The sequence below is a fragment of the Acanthochromis polyacanthus genome, chromosome 1 (genome assembly GCF_021347895.1).
Source record: "Acanthochromis polyacanthus isolate Apoly-LR-REF ecotype Palm Island chromosome 1, KAUST_Apoly_ChrSc, whole genome shotgun sequence".
NCBI classification, from domain to species: Eukaryota; Metazoa; Chordata; class Actinopteri; family Pomacentridae; genus Acanthochromis; species Acanthochromis polyacanthus.
Window position 1 is genome coordinate 26073392 of NC_067113.1, and position 24924 is coordinate 26098315.

The 24924-nt window shown below is 42.6% G+C and overlaps 1 protein-coding gene across 17 annotated transcripts in view; it reads left to right on the forward strand.

Annotated features, from left to right (window-relative positions):
* Nucleotides 1–222: 222 nt before the first annotated feature.
* The window catches only part of tnika (TRAF2 and NCK interacting kinase a), a 71232-nt gene continuing 46530 nt past the window's right edge, over nucleotides 223–24924 (forward strand). For 4 of the 17 annotated variants that reach the window (XM_022223159.2, XM_051943964.1, XM_022223181.2 and 1 more), the window contains exons 1-2: nucleotides 229–729; nucleotides 14138–14203. In XM_022223159.2, coding sequence (XP_022078851.1) covers nucleotides 673–729; nucleotides 14138–14203 — 123 coding nt within the window. In that variant the 5' untranslated portion in view covers nucleotides 229–672. Of the gene's footprint in view, nucleotides 730–14137; nucleotides 14204–24924 lie in introns of all 17 variants that reach the window. The other 13 variants (XM_022223166.2, XM_022223189.2, XM_022223174.2 and 10 more) reach the window with 7 other exon arrangements.

A 24924-nucleotide genomic window follows, 5' to 3' on the forward strand; every position in this document is an offset into this window, starting at 1 on the left:
TGCATATCAGTTTCTTTATTGCGATTTCTTAAACTTATGAATGGCTTCGTCAACACCTCATTCATTTATTCCAAAATAAATAAATAAATAAATAAATAAAGGTGTAAAAACTATTTAGCATGTGGCTCATTGGGAAGGAAGGAGGAAAGGGGGGAAAAAGAGAAAAGTTTGGGAGTCCCTTCTGCCTCAGCAAACCCCGCCCGGTAACAGGCGTGGTTTGCTGAGGAGCAGCAGCGTGCTGCCTCCTCCCTCCTCCTCCTCTATATTTACTGGCCGCCTGTCACAGAAAGCGGCTTTTTACCCAGAAGCAGTCCTTGGTCTACGCAGCGCTTCACCTTTTCCCCACCGTACTCGTCTCCATCTCCGCAGACATGGACCTGGAAGTGCTGATGTGCGCGGCGCTCTCCATCCTTGACGCGTTTGCGCTCTAGCCGTGCGCTCCCAGGGCCCCCCGACGCGCGTCCCGCTTGGTGACCGAAAAGAGGTGAAGGTGGTGGAGAGAGGAGGGGAAAGAGGACTTGATATTATTTTTTTTTGACATCGCCGTGAAGGGAGAGGAAGAAGAGGACAGCAGAGACCGAGAGAGCACGCTACCGGTCGTGACAGCAGAGGCCGTTTCAGGATATCGGACAGAACAGAGAGTGGCTTTTTTGTGTGTGTGTGTCCTCCATCATGGCGAGTGACTCTCCAGCCCGGAGTCTGGACGAAATCGACCTATCAGCTCTGAGGGTAAGGAGATGTGATGTAGAATTTCAATGGAAATGTGTCCTCCTTCTGTTTTTTTTCTTTTCTTTCTTTTTTGCACCTGACACTGCTCCATGAATAACAAGCCGGACAGGAGAGCAGGGAAGCAAAAAGAAAGGCAGCAAAAGGCGGATATGTGGGAGACAGGGCCACCACACTGTGTCAGATTATAGATCAGATATTATATATAGACATTAACTAGCGTGACAGCTGGCTGGAGCCTCATCTTCATTCAAGTCAGTCAGCAGGAAGGGCTGATGCTGTGTGTGGTGCTGGATTGAGGCTAGAGCTGTGATTTTGCTGACCTGGATACATGGGGGGGGAAAGGGGGGGTTTGTGTATCTTTTTCCACTGGGCCAGCCTATTATAGTCCCATCATCCTTGAATCAGAGTGGAATTTAACCTATTTCCAACACACACACACACACACACACACTGCTGATCCTATTGGCTAAAAGAGTGAAAGAAAAAAATCCTGAATCCCCCCTCTTTTTTCCTTCTTTAACTCCTTCCTCTTGCTGTTATTTTCCTCAGTTTGTGTGTGTGTTTCATGTGCCAGCCTACCTGTAGTCACAGTCACCTCCTCTCAATCACAGCCTCACATGCTGCAACAGCCAGCTCCTTTTGTTCATCCGGTATGCGCTGCTACATTCTACACAAGCAGCGTTGTGCGCTTGTGTCTATGCGTGGATACCCGTGTTTTCACTTGGCTGGGCATTGTGTGTTCAGAGTGTGCGTTTCCAATGTGTGGGGGTGTCTGCCGAGCTGATAGTCAGCTGCATGCAAGTGAAGGATGCTGCACATGAGACCTGTTTGCCGCTTTGAGGAACAAAGCCACATCTTTGTCTTTTCTCTCTCACGACGCAGCTGCTGTGCGTCTGCCTGCATTTACCTGCTTTCTGGTCTGATTGCACCCATAGGTTTCTGCTTATACCCTTATTTTGTCCTCTGTCTCTTTCTGTTTCTTCATGTTTGCTCGCTCTGATCCGATCACAGCGGCTCAGTCACCCACCTGCTTTCCCTTCCTCTTTTTATTTCTAGCAATTTTGTCGCCTGTTTTGTTGGGTTTTTTTTTCTTCCAACATCTTGTCTGACTGACTGAATGCACCTCCCTGTCTGTCTGCCAGCCACTCTGTCTCTTATCATTATCGCTCTGTGCCCACCTCCAGGAGTAATGCTCAGAGTGAAGGTGAAGAGGGGGGAAGAAAAAAATCCCACTACTTTTTAGGTTTGTCACTTTACACCAATGAGAAGAGTAGTGTTGAAATGCAGAATGGAGAAGGGGGGAGAAGAAGGAAAGGGGGATGAGGAGGAATGAGGAAGAGCGAAGGCTCTCCAAGTGCATTGGGAGTCAGCCCATGTATGTCCTGTTCTTTCAGAGGCTTAATGTTAAGTGCTTGTCTCTCACGGTGACTCAGGCGGCTACAAGGACACACAAATCGTCACATGGTTGTTGGTACATGACATGCTTGTGCATTCGAAAGGTACATACAGTAAATGTGCGAGTAATCTCATCATTAGTGGTCGTTTGGCTGCTTTTTTTATTCTTGTGTCGGCATATCTCTACGTACGAAGTCTGAATCGGCTCACTATCATGAGGAGAAATGTCCTCAACAGAGTTATTTCAAACTTTTGAATGACCATAGACCTTCTTTTCACAATTTGATGGAATGGTGCAGTTCTAAAAACACATTCATCGCTCACTGTCAAGGGTACTTCCTGGCTCAAAATGGATCTTTGGGAGATGACTATGTGCAGTAGCACAGTAAACACGATCGCTCTGTGTACCAGTGGAGCTGTGTTTCCCCATTTGACATAAATCAATGCACTTTTACTGTTATTTCTGATCTTTAGTGGAACAGAAATGTCTATTGTGCTTGAGGAAATGAAACCCTAATTAACAAAACAGGTTTTTTTTCTTTGTTCTCATTTTTTTCATCCTTTTGACGGTTGTGAGATTCATTTGGCACTGGCTAAAACCTGGGTGGTCCCCAAAATTCCTCACAACACAATATGACTACCTACGGTAAACATGATCCATCTGTGTGCCATAAAGCAAATGAAGCTGTGTTACCTTATTTGACAGAAATCTGTGCTTTTTTCTATTATTCCTGGGTATGTGCCAAACAAAAATGTCCAGCGTGCTTAAGTAATTGAAACCCCAATTTACAAAGCAGGTTAATTTTTATCCTTTATTCTCATTTTTTTTGTCCTTTTGGCAACTGTGAGTTTCATTTGGCACTGGCTAAAACTTGGGTGCTGCGGAAAATTCGTCACAAAAAGCCAAAATTGAAAAGGTTACGTAAAAAAACTTACCTTTTTTAAAATAGAAATCTGTGCTTTTTTCTGCTATTTCTGACCTTTAGCTGAACAAAAATGTCTGTTGGAGGAAATGAAGTCCCTATCAACAAAACAGGTTCATTTTTTCTTTATTCTCAGTGTTTTAAAACATTTTGATGATAATGAGTTTCATTTGGTGTCGGCTAAAACCTGGACAGTGCCGATAATTCCAGAAACAGGCCAATAGAGAAGAGACTACATAACATTTCCAATCATAAAGCTTCTTTAAAAGAAATAAAAACTGGGAGTTGGTGTTGTTTTTCACACTACACTGAATGCCGAACCTTCACAATAAGAGCGTGTGGTGTAACAATTGGAAGCAGCCGTTTGACAGACCTGTCATTTCTGTTCTCTTTTCTGCGTAAACATGTTTCACAACTTGTCGGCAAATATTTCACATAATGACAAGGCAAAACCGCTTGCAAACATGAGCTACGAGAGGAGGATTGAGGAATCCAAGATCCTCCACACGTCTGAACAAGGCCCTGCTGCATCTTAAATAGATGTACGCACACAAACACACTGTCCAAGATGAGTGTACAGTCAACCACTGGACTGACTAGACGGGAAGTAGGTCAGCTGGCTGTGACGAGGTGGGGAGGAGGGGGAGGCGGTGGGTGAGGATAATGCTGGCATTGGTGGCGATGATGGGGCATTGTGTTTTTGTGTCTGTATGTGGAGAGGTTGGGGGGGGAGGTCCAGGCTTGAAACTTGCTCTGACCATCACGCAGACAGACGAACACACACGCTGATAGGAAAAAAAGGCAAGACAGAACCGTGTGGGAAGTGGAGTGCAGAGAGAAGTGGCTTTTCATGTTTGCTGTCTCTGCACTTTCTCCGCTTTCATATGCCTCGCCGGCTCCCTACGACATTTTCTGGTGAAGCGCATCAACCCCGGCGTCACCTGTGTCTGTCGACGCCGCGCCTTCCACTCGAGTGACGGGGGGAAGGCCAGACTTCGGCGGTAGAGGGGAGGGCATGGAGGCGTCACCGCCATCTCGGCGTGACGCGCAATGACAGCCAAAAGACCTCGCAAGGTCGAAGTGCTGCGCTTATTTATTTATTTTCACGCGGACAGTGGTTTCTGTGTAAAGCGATGCGACAGGTCACAGGCGTCAGAAGCACGGGCCTCCTTCGGTCAGCTGACGAGAGCAACAGATGGCGAAGCAGCGGGACGCACGGCCACAGCTCTGCGCTCACACACACACACACACACACACACACACACACACACACACACACACACACACACACACACACACACACACACACACACACACACACACACACACACATATACTGGCAGTCGACGAGTGTGCTGTGCAGGGACTCAGGTGTGAGAGCTGAGATGAAAGCGAGAGCAGGTGAGGATGAAGGGGGGATAGTGACGTGGTCAGAGGGGGATTCAGAGAGAGAGAGAGAGAAATAGGGGATGTAAAGACGAATGCAGCTTAGAGGGACAATGAGAGACAGGGGGAAGAAGAAAACGGCAGAGGCTGAGCTCGGGCTAAAGGTGGGGATGTGACCAGTGACTAAAGTAGTCCGAGGCAAAAAGCTTCTCCGTGGCTTCTCCCTCCCCTCCCTCTCTATCCCCGTTGCCCAGTAAGGCCACATTCCTCAGCCCCTCGGCATGGACGCCATAGTAACGGGGCCACAGCAGTGCCCAAGGCTTACACAGAGCTTATTCATGAATAGTCTATATACTGTATGGCAGTCTGTCGCTGAGAAATGCCCCTCTCCCTCCCACCCCTCTCTTCCACTTTGCCTGCCTGCTTCTAGTTGACCTATTTTTTCCCCCCCAAGTCACTGATGGAGTTGCATTAAGTCCTTAATTCTCTGCTATACAAGTCCTAAGATGCATAAGTTGGTCTAGTGCCCCTAAAATGTTGCTTTACTTTAGCTCTCCCTCCTATTTAGCTTTGATTAATAGCGTCATGCACATTTAATGCCTTTTATAGCCATAATGCAAGCAGCCATAAAGACATTTGAGGGTGCATTGATCTACGGCGTTTGTAAAACATTGTAACTCCTCATATAATGATGCATTTTTTATTATTTCACCTGTGCACACCTGATTTCTTACAAATATGCAATTATGTGCACCCACTGTGCATCAACCAACACTTACATCTGATCCTAACCAAACTATAGGTTATTTTATGTATTCTAAGATATTATTAAAGTGGCTTTCCTTGTTTAAATATGCCCTATCAAGTTCATAATTGCTGGCATTTTTGTGCAAGAATCCTTTTTGCATCTCCTAGCATGCACAGGAAGTGGCGCAGTTGATAGTTCCAGCAACACTCGAGGTTTACAGCGAGTGCACGTACAGTTTCTGCACCGAGCAGCCAAAGAAAATGGAATGCAAGAAACAAGACATCACAGTGGCGGCGACATTGTCTGATTTCCAAATGACTTCTTGAAAGTGATCAGCGTAAATAACACAGTAATCAGTGAAGATGGTGCCAAAACAGAAGAAAAACACACAAAAGCGCCTTGATTTTGACTTAAATTACTAGGCATTATGCGCCGGCATGCTTTAAAGACACTTATGGAAATGTGAAAACATGCACAACACCACGCACAGACGTCTTTTTTTTTTCTCTCCTCTCCTACTCGAACACACAAGTATACACTCGCACTTGATCTGGAGTGCTGAGGGAATCATGCATGTAAACAAGTCCATACTAGGAGCTGAATCCCTCCATTGTGTCGTGAGTCGCAGGGCAGCGGGGAAAGAAAGACGGATTGAAATGACAGAGGGGACAGAGAGTGGCGGTCAGAAAATTGAGAAGGAAAAAAAGATGAATGATGAGGGGGACGGAGGGCTGGGCGAGGAGATGACGGAGAAAGGTGTGAGATGACAAGTTGGCAGAGATGGATGGCGAGAGGCGACAAGTTCTTTAGTGTCCCAGAACAAACCTTGCATCGTGTATTGTCTCCACTGGACTGTAAATCCGTGATTAAGAGGTGACTCCTCTTAATGTACTGTGCATGTCTGGGTGGGATGTACAGGGAATTAGGCTACCACACAGCATCTCCTTGTAAAAGCAAGCAGCGGTGAGCCATGTTGTTAAGTGTAAGTGGTTTTATAAGTGGCAGACTCGGCCCCAGCATGACTCCTGTCATCCTCTTAGGATCTCTAATTCAATCCACCTCTGAAATTCACTTTCTTTAGACACTAACTGCACTTACCTGACTGCTGGTTAATGCACAGAAAGGTATACTATAGGCACACTGTAGGCCTGTATGTTATCTCGACTAGGATTAGCCTTGGGGAACTTTTAAATGAATAATTATTCGTGATTATATTAGAGTCTCATATAGCAGGCATTTACAGCTTAAAGATGGTTGATGCTGTCCTAAAGTACCATTACATTCCAACAAAATATGCAGAATCAACTCTTAAAGAAACATTAGGAGTTTTTTATGCCATACTGTCAGCTTACAGGTGGACCTGTTCGGAAGCAGTCGCTTATTTTTGTGTTTGTGGGTTTTGATCATCACTGTCATTTTGTGTGTATTTTAAAATTTCCGGCTGCCAGACGTTTGTTAATCTTTAACTTTATCGACCGTTTGGTGCTGGGCAGGCAGTCGATTATTAGACGTTTTAGCTCAAGGCAAACGTGTTTACTCCAAATGGTTAACTGTTGGAGAATAGATAATGAGATTGGTTTGATCAAGCAGCAGTTTTCTTGATTGGAAAATGAAGCCAGTCGTTCCAAAAACTGCAGTTCCTCAAATGGCCACTTGAGGCTGGCTGCAAAGGAGAGTCATTCCCCAAGGACACTAATGCTAAAATGTCCAAGTTTACAGCAGAAATAAACATATTAATAGCCCGGTACAAAGACAGTTTTAGTATCTATAGCTATTTTCTACATTCATGACAACTGTACAGAAGGTGATTTCTTATAGAACTCACTTGCTTAGCTTGAATTAAAGTTTAAAGTTAGGCATATTTTTGGGCTCCTTTGAGGGGAAAGGCTGATACCGTAACAGAACAGTACATGGTTCAGCCTCAGCTTCATTCACGTTCCACCTCTCTGCTCATTTTTTTTGAATAATCAAGAACTTAAAAACTACTTTTTAGGAAACCTTTGGGTGACATCACAGAGGGGTCATCTGTCTTTATATACAGTCAATGGGTGAAACTGAAGCGAAACAATGAAGTCGCTGCTCATGAAACCAAAAAATGAGCTGAAAGGGGCTCAAATGCTCTGTAGATGGGAGGTATACTGCCGATTTGGGCCGTAATTCTCTCTGAGGTTTCCCACACTCACTGATTCCTCTTACGTCACACATCACATTATAGTATAAGAAGTAACTGTTAACTGAAAAATATCGATTAGTGCTGTTTTAACTCTAGAGACCTTAACTTTCTTGCACACATTGCGCCACTTTGTAGCAAATTCCGATGTATCTGGCATCTAAAGAATGCTAAAGGAGATCAATGGGATAATATATATTTTTTTTTTACATCAGATCAGGTTGATAACATCGTAACTGAATTTCACTGTGAAGAATTCTTCGAAAATTCAGTACGTGGTCTCGCTTTTAAGAGACAGGAATGTACTAAGTGAAAGACCAAAGCAGATAATTGTGCTTTTTTTTCTTTTTTGAAAACTTGGAAATAGATATTTTGAAGTTAACTGAAATCTTAACCATCTGCATTACACTCCTGTTGATTAGCCAGTTAATTGCTGAGTCAGTCAGCTAAGTGTTTGTCATTTATTGGCAACAATTCCAAGAATTTACTGAAGTAATCTCCTTAAATTTTGGATTTGCTGCTTTTCTATGATTTATAAAAGTATAAATTGTTTATCTTTGCTTTTGGACTGTTGGTGTTCCTGCTGTACACAAGGAGATAGCTGATCATTCGTGTCTGTGTGACGTAACCGGAAAATGTTCTCACACAAAGAACACATTGCTTTGTGCTTTTGTCTGTAACAAGTTCAGTTTGTTTCGAGATTAAAGTTTATCCCTTCAGCAATTTGTGCCGCTGTGTAAACGTAAGCTCATAGATTAGATTTCACTTATCGCACCGTTGTTGTTTTTACCTTGAGACATGCACAAACCCCTTCTGTCTGGTCATCTTTTATTTTATTTCCCATTTCCTCCGAATTCACATGTCACAAGGCGATGTTGTGAAAGTGTGCAGTTTTGTGTGACGGCTGGAGATAGAAATGTTTGGTGCTAAACTGATAAGAGAAACCGTAGCTGATAGAGATCTCGTACAAAGGCTACTGTGGGAAATAAATTTCATGTTCCTGGTAATAAAAGCCCCCTTTGATCTGCAGTTTACTCCCAGCTGTCCAATATCCTACCATCTGATCTTTAGATTTTGAGGTATTGTTTTCATTAAAAAAAAGGGGGGGGGGGGGGATGACATGACTGATAAGATGGGATGACAGAAACAGATTTATAGACATTCAGACCTGAATTATTCCATCAGTGGTCGCTGGGCGGGGTGTTTACTCATATTTTAATCATTCATATATGTGATTTTGCAGCCTTATCTGTCTTCTTAACAGGAGTGCCATTGCCTCATACCCAGTACAGATATCAGTCTGTGGTCTAATTTGAGGTACTTACAGCGTATCAAGAAGCTGAGCATCAGCCAGAGACAGCAAAACAAAAATAGAGTGCTACACTGTTTCAGGAAAAAGTGGCAGACAGTCTTTGTTTTTGTGCAAGTGACAGTAGATTAATAATTAACATAAATTCTCTGCTCTCTCAACCGGAAAGCACTTTCTTTAGCTGTCATTTGAAATCTGAGACAGTCTGATGTAAGTCATAATGTGATCTTTTATTACGGCATGATGATATTGTATACAAGTTTCAACTCCAAGCTTAATACCACAATAGGAGGATTATATAAATAGGCATCCGCTGATAAGTGTTACAGCTATCGTCTGTGATGATAAGGAGATGACTCACACTTCTAATTATGTCGTTGACCCACAAATATTTACTTGCAACATCGCAGCGAATGTGATCCTGTATGGTGAGGAAATGACATAACGTATGTTCTAAATTGCAGCCTTGCCGATTGAGTCGTTTCAAACTGTGATGTGAACTTCTTTTTCTGTCCATTCGATCATGTTCACAGCTGCATTTTCAGCTGCCATCAGATCACCTGAGATGGATTTTAATGTGAGTGTTTTGTTCCTGGTTTTTAGCATTAAGGTTGGATCCAGGATTAGCTTTTAGTTAGATAAAAGTGAAGGCTAGGAATGTAGCGGAGAGGATTAAGGTTAGGATGTGGAGTGAAAGAATGAATGCAGTCGGTAAAAGTCCTCAAACATGTTGCAAAGTGGCTTTCACGAGAACTGCAACCCTGCACTCTAAAATCCATTATTAATGGCCTTACGCTGCTCGTGGACCAATATTCCCGGTTTGGAGAAAGAGCCTGATCCACTGCTGCACCCATCTCAGTGCCCTTGTGCCCAAAGTTAATCCTACTCAAGCTTAAACGTGAACAAAAGCATGTTCCTAGATGAAATGGCAGAGGAAAAAGCCAAAGAAAATGGAAAATTCTGAGAACCAAAATTGAATTTTTATATGTGGATGTTGCAGAAGTTGGTAGAAAAACTCTCAGATTGCAATATTTTGGGTCAGGTGTGTGTGTAAAAGTCAAGATCTGTGACCAGTCAGTCATGCTTTGAATGTTGCAATGAGTGCTTTATAGAAAATGCGGTCAGTCATGTTCTTTTTGGGTTTGGTAAATGACTATTTCCACAGTGCGTACAGTAAGAACATTATTGCACCGTCATCAGCGTCTCAGACATTTTGGAGAAGCGATGAGTGTTTGTCTGTTTTTTTTCTCCACACCACATCTCCATCTTCAGTCTCCCATCCCTTAGCACTTTTTTTGGTCGTATCCCAAGCTATATTTAATCGCTGTTATTCAGACACGCGCAACGTGATTCATCCACCACCAGTGAGGTCATGTGGCAGTCACGTGACCCTGGCGAACGCTCAGCAGGAAGACAAAATGAGGGGGGGGAAAAAAAAGGGGAAGGGAGCAAAAATCGCTCCAGTCATAGGGAACTCTAAACCGCAGACGCACCGACGTTGTGCGCACAGATGCACTGACAAAGCCTGGCACATGCTGAGAGCTCATTCTGCAAGTGGCCTATAAAATATGAATGATACCGTGCTATATTTTTATCAGCGAGCCTCAGGACATGTATGAACTGGAGCAGCAAAAGCTCCTGGTTTCTCCAGCCACCGCGCTGCATTCAGGGGAGGCTCGAGCACGCCTGCATCATGCGTCTTCCAGTGTCCAGTGTTTGCGTTTCCTGCATGCATATTCATCTAAAGCATGCACTTGTTTACTTGTGCGCATCGTTTTTTTTTTATTTATTTCCATCTGAATGTTGTGTATAAACAGAAAAAGAAAGCGAGTGCATCCTTAGATGTGTCTGGGGAGTTGCTGTCAGAAGTTTGCATGCAGCTCTGAGAGTGAATTCACACAGCTGCCAAACCCACACACACATTTGGAGAAAGGAAAAGGAAGCAAAGGGAGAAAAAGTCTACCTGCCTCAGCTGAAGGCCTGTACAGTGCTTGCAGAGTGCTGCTGTCTGCACCGCTTAAAGCGACTCCCGACTTTCTCTTTTGCACGTTTAGTTCGACACACATTCATCATTTTGTACCCACTCATACTCGTTAGAACATTTGAACACTAGCCCTCGTGTAGGAGTGTGCTTTTGGCACAGTGTTGTCGAGTGTGTGCGTGTGGTTTTGAGGAGTGCGAGAGAGCGAGACAGCGGGAGGATGTACTTGAGACAGAGAGTGAGAGAATGAGTTCGTCGGCGTGCACGCGCTTGGGGGGAAAGTGCATGTGTGTCGGTGTCTGCAGAAACACAAAGGAGAAAGAAGGGTGCAAAAAAAAAACAAAAAGGGAGAAAAAACGACAGGAAAAGGAAGGAGGGAGCAAGAAAAGCACAAGGCCCTGTCTTCAGAAACAGCTGACAGGTTGACAGGTCTGCTGAGACCAACAGAAAGAAGCATATATAGAGACAGAGCAAAATAGACAAAGAGATGGAGACAGAGAGGGGAAACTGGGCAAAGAGAGATGCAAAACTGAGAAAACTGCATAGTAGAAAAATACGATAACAAAAAATATACTTCACAAAGATATATATACTCATACAAACATCTTGCATTCCTTTTTATTTGGCCATAATTCTGTCATTTCCTTCTCAATTTTCTGTAACGGAACAAATAGATCTGGATGTTACGCCAGCAAAGTTAACAGCAAGTTCAAGTCACAGACACTTGTGAAGTTCAGGAAGTGAGAAAGAGAAAGTGACTGATGACAAAAACAGGCAGACAGTGACTGAAAGACGCAGGAGGGAGAAGTGATAAGGTTAGGAAAAAAAAAGAGAGAGACGGGGGATGAAAATAGAGAGCTTGTTTGGCTTTTCGGAACGGAAATATAAAAGATGCTTTATTGAGAGGGGAATTGTCTGCAAAAAGTGAATATCGTGTAATATCTTCTGTTTTTGAGCGAGTCACACTGTGGATCTACACAATAGTGCCGTTTATTGTAGTGAATCAGCAACGAAATAAAGCCTTCAGCTTTGTACCCAGCAGAAGATCTCATTTTCAAACATCTGCGGTGGCTCTTTCTTATGATACTGTAGAGCCAGTTTAACAAAAGAAATAAATGAAAAAATACATGAGAAATGATGGAAATTTCTTTGGATATTGTTGAATTTTTAGCTAACCTAGCAGGATTGACTGTAAGACACTTCAAGTTTGCCATTTGTAGTGAGAACTGCAGGGGTTTGAACTGCTGCTGTAAAAAACCACATGTTGTTACCACTATAGACATTGCAGACGTGACTAAATGAGGCCCCAACAGCAGCTTTGACACGTTTATCATTGACTTCTGCCAGAGAGACTGAAGTATTAAGTTGAGAATACAGATGACACAAATTGAATGATGGCATCATTTACAAAATGTGTTAATATCAAGGTCACGCAGGCGGAAGAAGAAGAGAAATAACAGAGGCTTAAAAGGGCCTCAGCGGTTTGAATGAGAGGAGTGTTGAAAAGAAAAGACTTGCCCTGGACACTGTCAGAGAATGAAAGAGAGACAGAAAGTGCAGATAAAAGAGTGAGCGCGGCATAGATGGACTCGGGCTGGTCTGAAAACAGAAGCTGGTGGAGCAGAGAGAGTGCACAAGGAAGGAGAGGGTGAATACCAGCTATTGTTGGAATGCCGTAGCAACATGCGGCACAGAGGAAGGGGGAGGTGTGTGTGTTCGCGGGGGTCAGCGGGTTTTATGCTCCTCGTCAGGAGATGCGTCGGGTTCCGTGTTGGCAACCTAGCGACTGTGAGCTTAAATTATTAGCTGGTCTGGACGCAGGCCTAAAACAATCCAGGACTGCATTTCAGACCATAGTATCAACACTTGGAGAGCTCAGTCGGTAGAGCAAGACATCACTGCCGAGTTTAACTACCACCGCTGTTCAGAATAGATGCCCACTGTGGCAGTTTGGCTAAAAAGCCAGAATCTGCAGCTATAGTGGCTCTAAGAGGCTGAGTTGAACTATTATTGCTGTTTAGAAAAGATGCCCACTGTGGCAGTTTGGCTAAAAAGACTGCTGCTGATATAGCTGCTCTTGGAGGCTGTACTCAAACATCTCTAACATGGTAAAATTTTGCAGGGATAATGTTTAGATTATAGATAGGATCTTAAGATTTGCAAGCATGCAGCTGGAATACCATTCATTTGCAGATGTTTTGGTCACACACCAAAGTATTGGATGATTAGTGTTTTGACTTCATGATAGCACTAAATTAAAAGTCAGTCTGAGTTTGACATAAATTCCTGTAAAAGAAAAAAATCAATATTAATCCTTCCAATAGATACCTGTGCAATGCATCCGTGCAGTGCAGTATTGGCTGAAACCTGCAATTTTTTAAAGAAGCCACCAGAGGGGCGACTCTTCTTGTTGCAAAAGAAGTTCTGATTCTGTAGAAGTCTATGTGACAATGCTTCTACTTCTCAGTTGATTTATTATCTCAAGAAACATTTTTATAATGACTTTTTGGTCTCATTCTCAAGTTTAATTCCGTGTTCAAGAGAGCATGATGTTGATTTAGCAAATTGTCATCCCATTTAGAGTAAAACAGATCACATAGCAGGGCTTCCTTTAGGGCATGGCTACCTTTTTGATTGATGCTCCACTGGAATGCAAAGCGTCCTCAGGGTTTCAGTCAGATCCATTTCTCGCTTGTCATGCCTGGTTAAAAAAATGACGAAAATGACAAACTTGAATCTTCATAACAGTGGGTGACATAGCAGTGGCTTCATCCATCTCATATATTTACAGTTCTTAGTTGCAACTGAAGAAACTCCTGACTTTGCTATACAGTGCAGAATTGTTTGAAACCTGCATCTTTAAAAAAAAAAAAAAAAAATCAGTAGGAGGCGATTCTTCTAGTTGCATAAGGACATCAGATTCTATAGAAGTCCATGTGAAACTGTTTCTACTTCTCACTTTATTTACTATCTCAGCCTGCATTCTGATGAAGGGTTAATGGTTTTAATTTGTAGTTTAAAGTCTTCTTCAGTACAGCATGGTGTTCATTTTGTAAGTTTTGGCTCCTTTCAGAGTAAAATAGTTGACAAAACAGGGCTTGCTTTTGGTCATGGCTACCTTTTTCATTGATGCCCTATGGGAATGAATAGTGTTCTTACGTATTCATTCAGGTCCTCTAGTCATGTCCCGTTTCAAAAAACACAAAATAACAATTTTGAAGCTTTAAAACAGTGAGTTCACAAAACAACGAGTTCCATCACAGTGACCGCATCCATCTGTTCCATGAAATCCTTGGTTGGACCAACCGAAGACACACTTTGACCTTGTTATGCCCAGAATCACATGGATAAGATACCAGAAATGCTTTGTGATGCTTGTGATTGCAGTCTAAACCAGGCAATAATAAACTGTACCTTGCTGTATTCTCAAATCAAACATTATGTCGAGCTAAATATGCAAATCGTAATCATTCCTTTGTGTTTTCTGCATTTACAGGATCCCGCTGGCATCTTTGAGTTGGTTGAGCTGGTAGGAAATGGCACCTACGGGCAAGTGTACAAGGTAAGATGCTCCTATAAACAGACTGTGATACATATTAGTCTGTCATTCTGATAACAGGCTCCTCTATCTTATCGGCCTTTGTTTCTACTCTCCGGGTAGCCTATATAGCATAGAGAACAGAATCGTGCGTTGTGACTGAGGGGAATCAGAACGCTAAGATAGAATTCGTGGGATAAAAGCAGCCCACAAGCTTAAGAGAAATGGAGCGAATGTAAAAGATACTTAAATGCAGAGAGGAGAGGCAGAATCTGGGGCACATTAAACTACTTTTAGGAAATTTCCCCTCACCCCTTCTTCTGCGTTTTCTCTCTGTCTCTACTGTGTTTACTTTCCTTTATATATCTCTGCAGTGGGTTTCTGTATTTACCCTTCCACATGAGGTATTTTTGGGGCTCCTCTATGACACAGGAAATGCTCAAGTGGGTCTGCCGCTGTAACACGACTGTGGTTTGAGCTTTTCGCTGTCAGATGGACTCAGCTGTTTCCCGCAGTTGTTCCAACAGTATCTCTCAGTCCATGTCACTGTCTGAGCTTCCTCTTCCCTCCATGACAGCGCATCGCTTTCTGGTCCTCGCTTCCTTTTCCTGAATCTGCTGCTCTATCCTGCCTCTCTGCAGGATGTGGCAGCAGCCTGTTTAATCACCTCTCGCTGGAAAAAAAAACTTGTGTTTGTCACCTCTGCCAAGGAGATTATGACTGGTTTGTTTGTCTGCTGGCAGGATAATGCAAAAACTGCCAGGCCGGTCTTCATGAAGCTCGGTGGAAAGGAGGAAGTGTGTTTAACCTTGGTGCAGATCTGCTTTTGGTTATACATTCGCATATCAAAGAAGAGTGGACCGTTGGTTTTGGCGGAAATCTGCGCTTTCTGAAAGTCCTGCGAAAGCCCCTGTGTGTATTTTGTGTGTGAAACGGTGTGCCTAATGGAGCAGAGAGTCAAGGTCAGGTGGTGATGGAGAGGAGCTATTCGTACAGCTGATTGAACCAGATGAAAGGTCAGGCCGAGGTCAGACGCGCTTCTCCGCGCTTCTATAAATAATCCGGCATCCTCACGTGTGCCCGCTTGTTTGTAAGGCAGAGAAAGAAGGAAAAAACACAGAGGGAATAGGGAACAGGAGCGTTATGTGTATCCATTTATTGCTGACTCCGCTCTGCGCTGTCTTGGTGAAAGTCACGGCTCATTTACCGGCTGACATTCAGCCAGTCCCATACATTAGCGAGCCACAGAATGCCTATAGCAACAACACCGGCCTGGTGGGACTCAGACCCATACAGCTGATCCGCACAGGTTTTTGATTGGTGTTAGATGCTGTATACGAGTCCATACAACAGTGTATTTTTTTACTGCAGTTGGTTGACAGTGTAAAAAATGACATTTTTTTTCTTGATCACAAATATAAAGTATTGAAAGGGCGTAATATTCATAAAAATTGTTTATATTTAGGATTTTGTCTTTATGTTGATGAGTTATAGTGCAAAATGTAATAACCTTCTATCACTATAAGCTCATTAAAACATGCAATGTACACCTCTTACAGTTTGTGGGTGTATCGTAGAAAATAAAACTGTAGAATTAAAATTGCTGACATAAAATTAAGCAGCAACTGTTATAATGAATTATGCCCTGAATCCAAAACCCACCAGCAGGTTTGAAAGGCCTGTTTAGTTTTTTTTTTTTTAATTTAGCAGAGTCAGAAACTGTAACGCAACAAAACTAATCATGCGATTTTCTTTAATCCGACGGTCCTTGAACGTGACTTGAATCGCATTATTTAATCAAAGTGACTATATTCTACATGTCTCATTCAATGATTTGCCAAAAATAAGCAGTTTGCTCAAATTATTTTCTTTAAAAAACAAAAAATTCTATGCTTTTTGACACAACTGGGAAGCTATTTGTGGCTCAGCTGGGACCAGCAGTCTCGTGACAAAAATTCAAGGAATCGGGTGAATTTGGCTGAGCTACAGGCTGTGTTTAAAAACATATGGAAACAAATCAAACAAGCAAAATATCTATAGTATGAAAAGTCCCTTTTTACAGTGTTGGCATTAACAAAAGTTCTTCGCAGTTTAACTTATACTTGTGCTGTTTCCAAAGGGGTGCAGGACTTTGCCCTGCAGTAAAAAATGAGCCCATAGTGAATACAAATGTAGCAGGTAAACATTCATTATCTCCAACCTCTCCATTGCGAGGTTTGTTCTGCTTTTGTTTGTAATATGTGAATGGATACCACATATCTTTGGGTTCTGAACAAGCAATTTGAAGAGGTAATGAAAAAGCATTTGCAGCCCTGACAGAAATATGCACACATTTTAAATTCTAAATAGCGACATAAAAGGCAGAAAACGTGCTAGAAAATGCTTTGTAGTCGGTTTGAAATATTTCCCATTTGGCGCTGTAGAAATGTAAACTCGAAGAGATTGGACTCATACATACAGATAAGGAGCAGAGTCACTTGAGCAAAAATGTCATCTATTTTAAATTTCTCATGCGGTTGAGGTCCCTCGTCTAGGCAAGCCGCCTGAAGAGGATCAGCGTCTTGCGAGCAGGTGAATCTCTGACTCACTGAGATGATAAATTGACCTTCAGCCTGGTGGGTATTAGTGAGCTGGAATTGCTGCAGCTCTCTCTCTGAACCACTTTTAAACACTTGTTATTTCAGGAAAATAACACACAGAGGAATATCTTTCTGTGTATAGCCTTGGAACCGTAGTATTACCATGTCTGGATCGGCGAATCTCTCGCCAGTGTCCTGTGAAACGTGAACACAGGTGATTTTTTTTATTTTTTTTGCTTCAGATGTGAAGATTAGAGTCAGGCAGGCTTATTTTACTGCTCGTTCTGATTCCAAAAATAAATTCAAGTGGCCAGAGCCCACTTTTGCTCTGATGTTTCTGTGATCACAGGCTGCAAAGCTAACAAGTTGCGCTTTGATGTTTTCTTTCACACCACAGCAGTTTCTAAAAATCGCCAGAAAACACACACAGCCTACACGAGATGTGTGTTAATTTATTGTGAAATGTATGCAAATGAATAGCAAATGTCAGTGTTATCGCAACGTGAAATGCACATTTGCCGTTTTTCATTTCACTGAAAGCAAAAAGCTTTTCCGCGGTTAAACAAATTTAAGCTACCTCTGCTCTTATTGAAACTTTAATAGGGCTGTTGGATGGAGTGAAAAATGCATCAGTTAGCAGCTAAAAACAGCTGCGCCTCCTTGGAAGCTGGCATTTTTGACATTTAAAGCTTAATTGAACAGAAAGATGATAAGAAAAGCAACACAAAGACCGTGTTTTCATGGTTTTCTGAATTGTTTCTGCAGCAAAAACTCGAGTCTCTGTTGTGCTGCGGTAGTTTTTCCACAGTGATCTATGTGTAATGAAGCTGGAGATGCAGGTTCATGTGTATCCATGCATGCATCCTTTGCTGCATCTATCTATCTATATATATCTGTGTTAGTGATGGTCAGCAAAGTGTTTTATGTTATTGGTGGTAGAGAGGCCAGTAATGTGCCACATAGCTGCATTTTTGTGTGTCTGGGAGCAAGCGATAACAGGTTTATCAACAATTCCATTACCCCATCTAGTTAAATGATACAGATCTGCTCCTTAGTGCTCTTTCCTCTCTCTCTCTCTCTCTCTCTCTCTCTCTCTCTCTCTCTCTCTCTCTCTCTCTCTCTCTCTCTCTCTCTCTTTTTCCCTCCGTTGCTCTCCTTTCTCCTTTCCTGCCCATGTGCGCCTGAAATCTGCATTTCCAAAAAAAAAAGCATAGCTGAAAAATTGTTCCACGTTGTTGTTTTCGTTGACAGAAAAGAAAAAGTCCGGCCAAGAACGGTAATAGACGAGTAGCCGCAGTGAAAAGATAATTTTAGCCTCCCTCTGTCTCCCTCTCTCATCTTACATATCCGTGGCGGTTATGATTCCTTTTTCTATTCATCCCTTCCTTCTTCACTTTTCATCCTTTGCTTCTCTGCATTCCTCCTATCAATATGTAATCACGTTTTTTTCTTCTTGTTTCCCCCCTGTCCTGTTTTTTTTCTTTTTTTCTTGAGGGGGGTGGAGGTTGAAACTTCCCCAGCGAGCTGTGCTTAAGGGAGCAGCCTGTGCCTACAGTATGTGTATATATAACTTCCACTGGCTGCTTTAAAAGGGCCATAAATAGAGAACATGGGTAATGCTGAATAATTAAACACATTCTCTCTCCACTTCGCTCCCTCTTCATCTTCCACACTCCTCCTCTCTTCCTCTGCTCCCTCCTTTAGCTTTTGTTGTCACTCTTTTATCATCTGCCTCTCTCTTGCGTCCCCATCCTTCCTTGATTTCGCCACATCTCTCCCCTCCGCTCCCACTCTTTTTTGTTTTGTTTTATCGTGCCTCTGCTTTTGTAGCGTCTCCCCCTCCTCTCTCTCTTTTTTTCCTTCTGATGCCTGTGAATATTTGATGGGGCTTGGGGGAGTTGCACTTCCCCGAATTGAGGAAGCACCTCTCGCCTCGCGCTGCCGCGAGGAGACGGCATTGGCTGAAAATCTGACTGACGGGACGCCTTATTGACCGACAGCCTCATCGATCGGCTAATTGATTAATCACAGCTCCTTCTCATCCCCGGGGGAGAGGTAATTTTTCTGCCTGATGGATGCAAGGACAAGTTGAGAGGGCAACTAATCATATCTCCGTCACGAGAACACAAACGCCGACACACACTCATACGTGCACGGAGGCTCAGCCCGTCATGTCATCGACTGCCTCCTCAGCTTCCACGGCAATAAACCATTTCCTGTGTGAAGTTGCGCGTCTGATTTCGCACACGTTCGCTCCTCGAGTTTGCAGCGAAGACACAAAGAAGCGGGGAGGAGGCGACCAATCATTTTCTCTGTGATGACAGAACGCATCCACTCTGTCCCTCCTCGGGCAAAGTGCTCCGCATGCTCTTTAAATATTCACTAGTCACTCTGGAAGATGCACACACAAACACACACAGCGGCGCAGAAGTGACCGCTGGAGGCCTGGGCTTTTGTACCGTATGCTCGCCCACTGTGACAGAGCAACCGCATTTTTCTGCACCGGTTGAAGGTGTGTATAAATCCATGTGCGCACAAAGGTTTAAAAGGGGGGCTGACATGCTTCCGTGTCGCTGTGCATGTTTGCTTCGTGTAGTCAGCAGCGAAGGTGATGTGGAGCATTTTATTGACATTTTTTATTCAACAATACATTTATTGTTTCAATAAAAATTGAAAACGCAATAAACAGTGAACTGCTTTTCTCGACTAGCAGATGGTAATTCATATTCATCATCTTAATTACGTCTTCAGGACATATTCTTTAAAAAAATCTGCATGGCTCACGACAAATTGATTCCTCAGTATGATTTTCTGTTAAATCCAAGTCTTTTGCACAATTCATAAAGGGTCCCCAGACTTCCTCATTATGTTTTTGTTTGTCTTTCAGTATATAAGTAGTCGATTTGGCATCTTTCCTCTTATCCAATGTACAAGTGTGTTTTTTTTCTAGAACAGAGCTCTATCAACTTTTTTGCTTTTAGAAAGCTGAGGTTCGCTAATATTTGCTCATTTTTATGATAATTATTTTCGTTTGGATACAGACCAAGCAGAACTTGGAGTATAATCAAATTCTTTTAGAAATAATCTTCTCACATGTAGTTCTGACCTCTTCCAAAAATGTTGTAATCTTTCTGCACTGCAAAAAACAGTAAAATGGTATTCCTTTAATCTCTGTGTATTTTTCTATATATCCGGTGTATGTTTATTGAACTAGTTTAGCTGTTTAGGAGTTACTTCTGTTCACATGAGCCAGTTATGATGAATTAGAGTGAGCCGTGTGTTTACTGTGCAAGCTCCTCCGCTGGAATTTCACCTTCCCAGTCTTCCTTCCAAGCACATAGCTTATATTGTGAGTTCTCACATGACCAAGGTGAAAGAATATTATAGAATTCAGATATGAGGCCCTTTTTAAAACTGCCCGTCATTATCAGTGTTTCAGCAAATGCTTCTCAACATTTGTTAAAACTGATGAACAGATGAGCTCGAAACGGAGCCACTTTTGACCTCACGTCTTCACTTTTGTCATGCTAATCTTGTTACTCCAGCAATCCGGGGGTGTAAACAAACAGACAGGATGCAGATTAGGATTAGAGCTCGGAGATTACTTCATCTCATTAACCAATCACACTTGTAACTCTCTCTCAGTCCATGTCGGGTTTTCACCTGCAGTGCCCTGCCCGCCTCTCCTCCTTCCTTCCTTCCTTCTCCTTTGCCCTCTTAAGAACTGAATCAAAACTTCAAAGTACATATTTTTTTATCTTATCTGCTGGAAGTCACGTTGGGAGATTTTTTCCTCCCCTTTTATCACACGTACAGACGCACATATAACGTACACACACCTCAGAGGAACAGCATGAGGTGAGAAAGCCCAGCATAAAAGGCTCCAGAAAAAGACGGCAGATAGAGTAACTTCATTTATTCCTCTTGTTTGATGTTCTAAACTCCTCTAGCTAGTGTTTCACAGCAGGAAAGAAAGATCAAGCGAGCCAGCGCATACAGTTTGTATCTCTTGGAATAGTCGTCACTGATGTACAATACTAAAATAGAAACCTAACAAATCAGTGGTTGACATTACATTTTGTGCCTGATATGTCATTTCCTCGACACGTGATGTATTTATTTCATTTAATTGTATTTCTTTGTCCCAAAAGGTTGCTTTAAAAAGAAAAGAACTGCTATAAGCATTGATTGCAAAGTCCTACAAAACTCTCTCAGTACGTCTAACACACGATCATTTGCGTCTAATGCCAGTAACATCGAAGCCTTCGCGCAGCTCCACTGGTGTAATTAGTGATTACAACAAAGACATTTGTTTACCATAGTTCTGCAACACATGACTATTTTCAGCTGTATTTTTGGAGTGATAAATTCATTAATTCTATATAAAGTAAAATCACATGCTCAGGTTCGCAAAGCCCAAAGTCATGTCTTCGGGTTGTTTGTCATGCCCGGCTAGTAAACCAAATCTGGGCTGCTCAAGTCCAAGCGGTTGGTTGGTTTTTTTGGCTTTTCTACAGAACTGAAGTTTGCCTGTTCTTTCTTGCCTGCTTCCTCCCACAAACCAAACACATGCATGGTAGCTAGTGATTCTCAATTGGGTGTGCGTGCAAGCATGCATGGTTGTCTGGGTTTACCCTAAGTCTGTCTGTTAACTTGGACAGGAAATGATAAATAACATTTTAGTGGGGGGGATTTCAAAGCTGAAATCGGGTAAAAATGATTCTTTCTTGTAGTTGTAGTAGTAGTAGTAGTATGTCAGGAAGACGACTAAGCTGTCTAAGCATTTGTCAAACTTGCATATGTGTGACATACGTGGGCAAATTAATTACCTGATTTCAAATTCAAAATCACTATTTGCAACAAAGCAGCTGCCAAATTTCAAAGGCTGCAGTCAAGGATTCACAAAGCATTGCTATTAAATGGTGAGACAAATGCGGTTGTTCAGTTTTTTTTGAGCGGTGTGAAAGTTTCAGGGGTTGTTCAGTCATGCGCATCAGTGATCAATTTATACTTTGTGGTTCACAGGTGCATGCGGTGTTTCATCTGACATAAGCCCAGTCTCATTATTTAATAGCAGCTCTTAAAGTGTCACATCAGTGGTTATACAAAGTCATGCTGTGCTCCTTGTGTGACGGTCGCACTTCTGATGGTCTCTCATGTGGTAGTGCTTCCTCACACGTTTTAAATCGACTGGAAATTGAACTGAAGCTCGACTTTAAAACATTAAAGGGCAAATCACAGTATGTGTCAGAAAAATCGCAATTGGATATTTTTCCAAAATCACTCAGCCCCTTCTGGCACTTGACTTTCGTGGGGCTCATCTTAAAATTATTCCAGACTACAGACAGCATCCAGATTCTTGACTTTTTCGACATCTTGCTAGCGTAGTTGTAACCTGTAAGCCTGTCACATGGTCACGCGTCACTGTGACGGGCAAAATGAAATGCCCTTGAGTGTGAATAATTAGTAATAATTAATGTTGATGCGTAATTAAGAATGGTAGATTAGTATTTCATGGACTGTATGGGAATGCATCTGTAATAAAAAAAGAAATTGAAGCATCCAGATGTTGATTTTGATGTTGAATACCATGGCATCAATCAAAGCTTTATAGAATTTGAGTCATTCCTATGAATATCAAAAATTCCTGTTAAGAAGCTGGAGGTAGCGTTGTTTCAGCCCGAACACAAGTGTCTCTTCAAAACATCAAATCTTTGAGTGTACAAATTTTTTTTTTCAACAGTCCATTTTTATACACTTGATTTGTCTGAAAAAACATTTTTATATCCATAGTCTTTTAATTGTCTGCAAATATGCAGCATCACCAAATTTGGAAGATTTATTTTTTTTACCAGACAGAGCCATTTAAAAAAAATGATGCATCAATTATTACCAATGTTGTTTTTATTGTCTGATTTGATGGATATTTTTTGTTTGAAAATGACAGCAGATTTTACCCAGTAGTACCAATTTTTAGAGGAGAAAAAACAAGTCTTTCTCTTTGCAGCTGAAGTATTTTTGTATTGTGGTCATGAATGATTAGAAATAGTCGCAAATTACACTCTAGATGTCGATTTTATGTCTCATAGAAGTCGTTTCAAGCCTCACCTCAGTGGTATTCTCTGCACAAAGGGAGAACATTAGTCATTTCCAGACTCTTCTATCATACAAGAGCGAGTCATACTTTGTAAACTGCCGTTAGTGTGCGAACAGGCTGGCATGTAAACGAACAAAGAATCCAATGCTCTATGGCAGCATTAGTGTTAATAAAGCTGCTGTGAGAGGGCCTCATGTTGGAATGGCTGCAATCTCAGGCATTATTGGTGTTTATCTGGGTGTGCGGTAAGTGCATATGTGTGTTTGTGCGCCATGAGCACTTCACATCCCTGGTGTGAGGGCTTTGTTGCAGTTGTTTACAGCACGACTCGGTGTCGTGGCCCCTCTTTATGGCAGCGTTTTTTGTTTTTCCGTCTACGCACGCTGACACACATTTGGGTCTCTAGAGCCCTCATGAATGAACTGTGAACCGTGACTGAGGTGGCTGTTGCTTGTTACCGTGGGAACAGCAGATGTGCCCGTTCTGCACGCGCAGTTCTGCGCACGCTCGCTCACACCTGGCAGTGTGTTCATTAGCCTACATCCTCTCTCTGTCTTCCCCCAAGGCCACACGCCCCACTTACCCACAATGCACTCCTCTGCCACCCAGACCGGAGTCAATTAGCCATGGCTGATGTCAATAACAATCTCTTATTCTCTTTCTTCTTTCTCATTCCGTTTCTCTCCGCTGTAGGTTTCTGACTAAGATCCACCGCTCTGTAATTGATAGCGTGCGCTGTAAAAGAGCTATTTAGCCGAAGCTTTCCTCCCGCTGTGTGAATTACTGCTCATCAATAGTTCAATCAATGATCTATACCAGCCCTGACTCTTTCCTATTACTCTCTGTTCTCTGTGTCCTTTCCTTTTTCACAGCCTTTAGCTTCCTGTTTGTTTTCAATCCACGCTCTCCTTCGTTTTGTCTCCTGCTCGTGTTTTTCTGCCCTTCCCCGGTTGTTTCTTCCCATCTCTCTTTCACCTTCAGTCTGTACAGTAAATCAGCTCGGCTGTTCGTTTGACCTCCAGAGCTGCTGGAGCGTGATGCCGATGTGCTGAACCTGCCGCTTTGCCTCTTCGCTGCAACCCTCCTCCTCCTCCTCCTCGTGCTGACTCTCTAGCTTCTTCCTCTAGTTGTTTTACGGCGGTTGTCACGTTCGCATTTGTTTCCTTGTGAATGTGAGCACAGGGCATTTGAAAACGAGAGATGAGTGGGTGAGCGGGCAGGTCAACAGCTAGCCGAGTGAATTAGTCAGCGAGTGCATGAATGAGTTAACCTGAATAAATGGGTTAGTGACTCAATGTGGCAGTGTTTTAGTTTTGGACGTTTTGGAGACGGGATCGTGCAGCTGCTGTGTGATTGGATTTTAACAGCATCAGGCTAAAAAGAGGAAAAAAAAAACATCTGCAGTGCATCAGCTTATATGTGTGTTTCAGTTAATCTGGGTCAGTCTCAAGTGGCTGCCATAAATACGATTTTAAACACACATACTCATCCAGCGAGAGTTCATCCTGTTAGCGTTGATTCAGTTCCTCACATCAGAGCATGTATAATGATTTACTATTTTCTGACCTTCCACACACACACCCACAGATCCTCTTTACATATATAACGTTAAATTAAATCTTGTAATATGAAGAAGGACTTGGCCAGCTTTGCGTGTCTTTCCAGTCACACACAGCAGAGACATTGCCAGATTTGCTTCTGATCTAATTTGCTCGTGATCACAACTGTTTGCTTTTTGACTGTTTTCCTCCAATTAAAGCCATTTAGCGCGCTTGCATTTGTGACTATTGGGCACTCCAAATCCCTTCGCTGAACCCAGATTAGTCTGTTTTCTTGCTCATTTGTTGTTTCCACCGGCTTGTTAATTAGCCGGTTTCGGGCAGGTTAATGAGCGGCTGTATTTCAGAGCGCTGATAGATTACTGTTTCAGTGGGCTTGAGTTGATAACACCGGTTCGTTTAGAGTGGAATCAACGCTGAAAATTCAGCTTCACAGCAACTCCCCGCCCATCAATAAATGCCCTCTGGACTGCTCCACAGATCATTGCGCTCATCTTTCTTCCCTCTCAT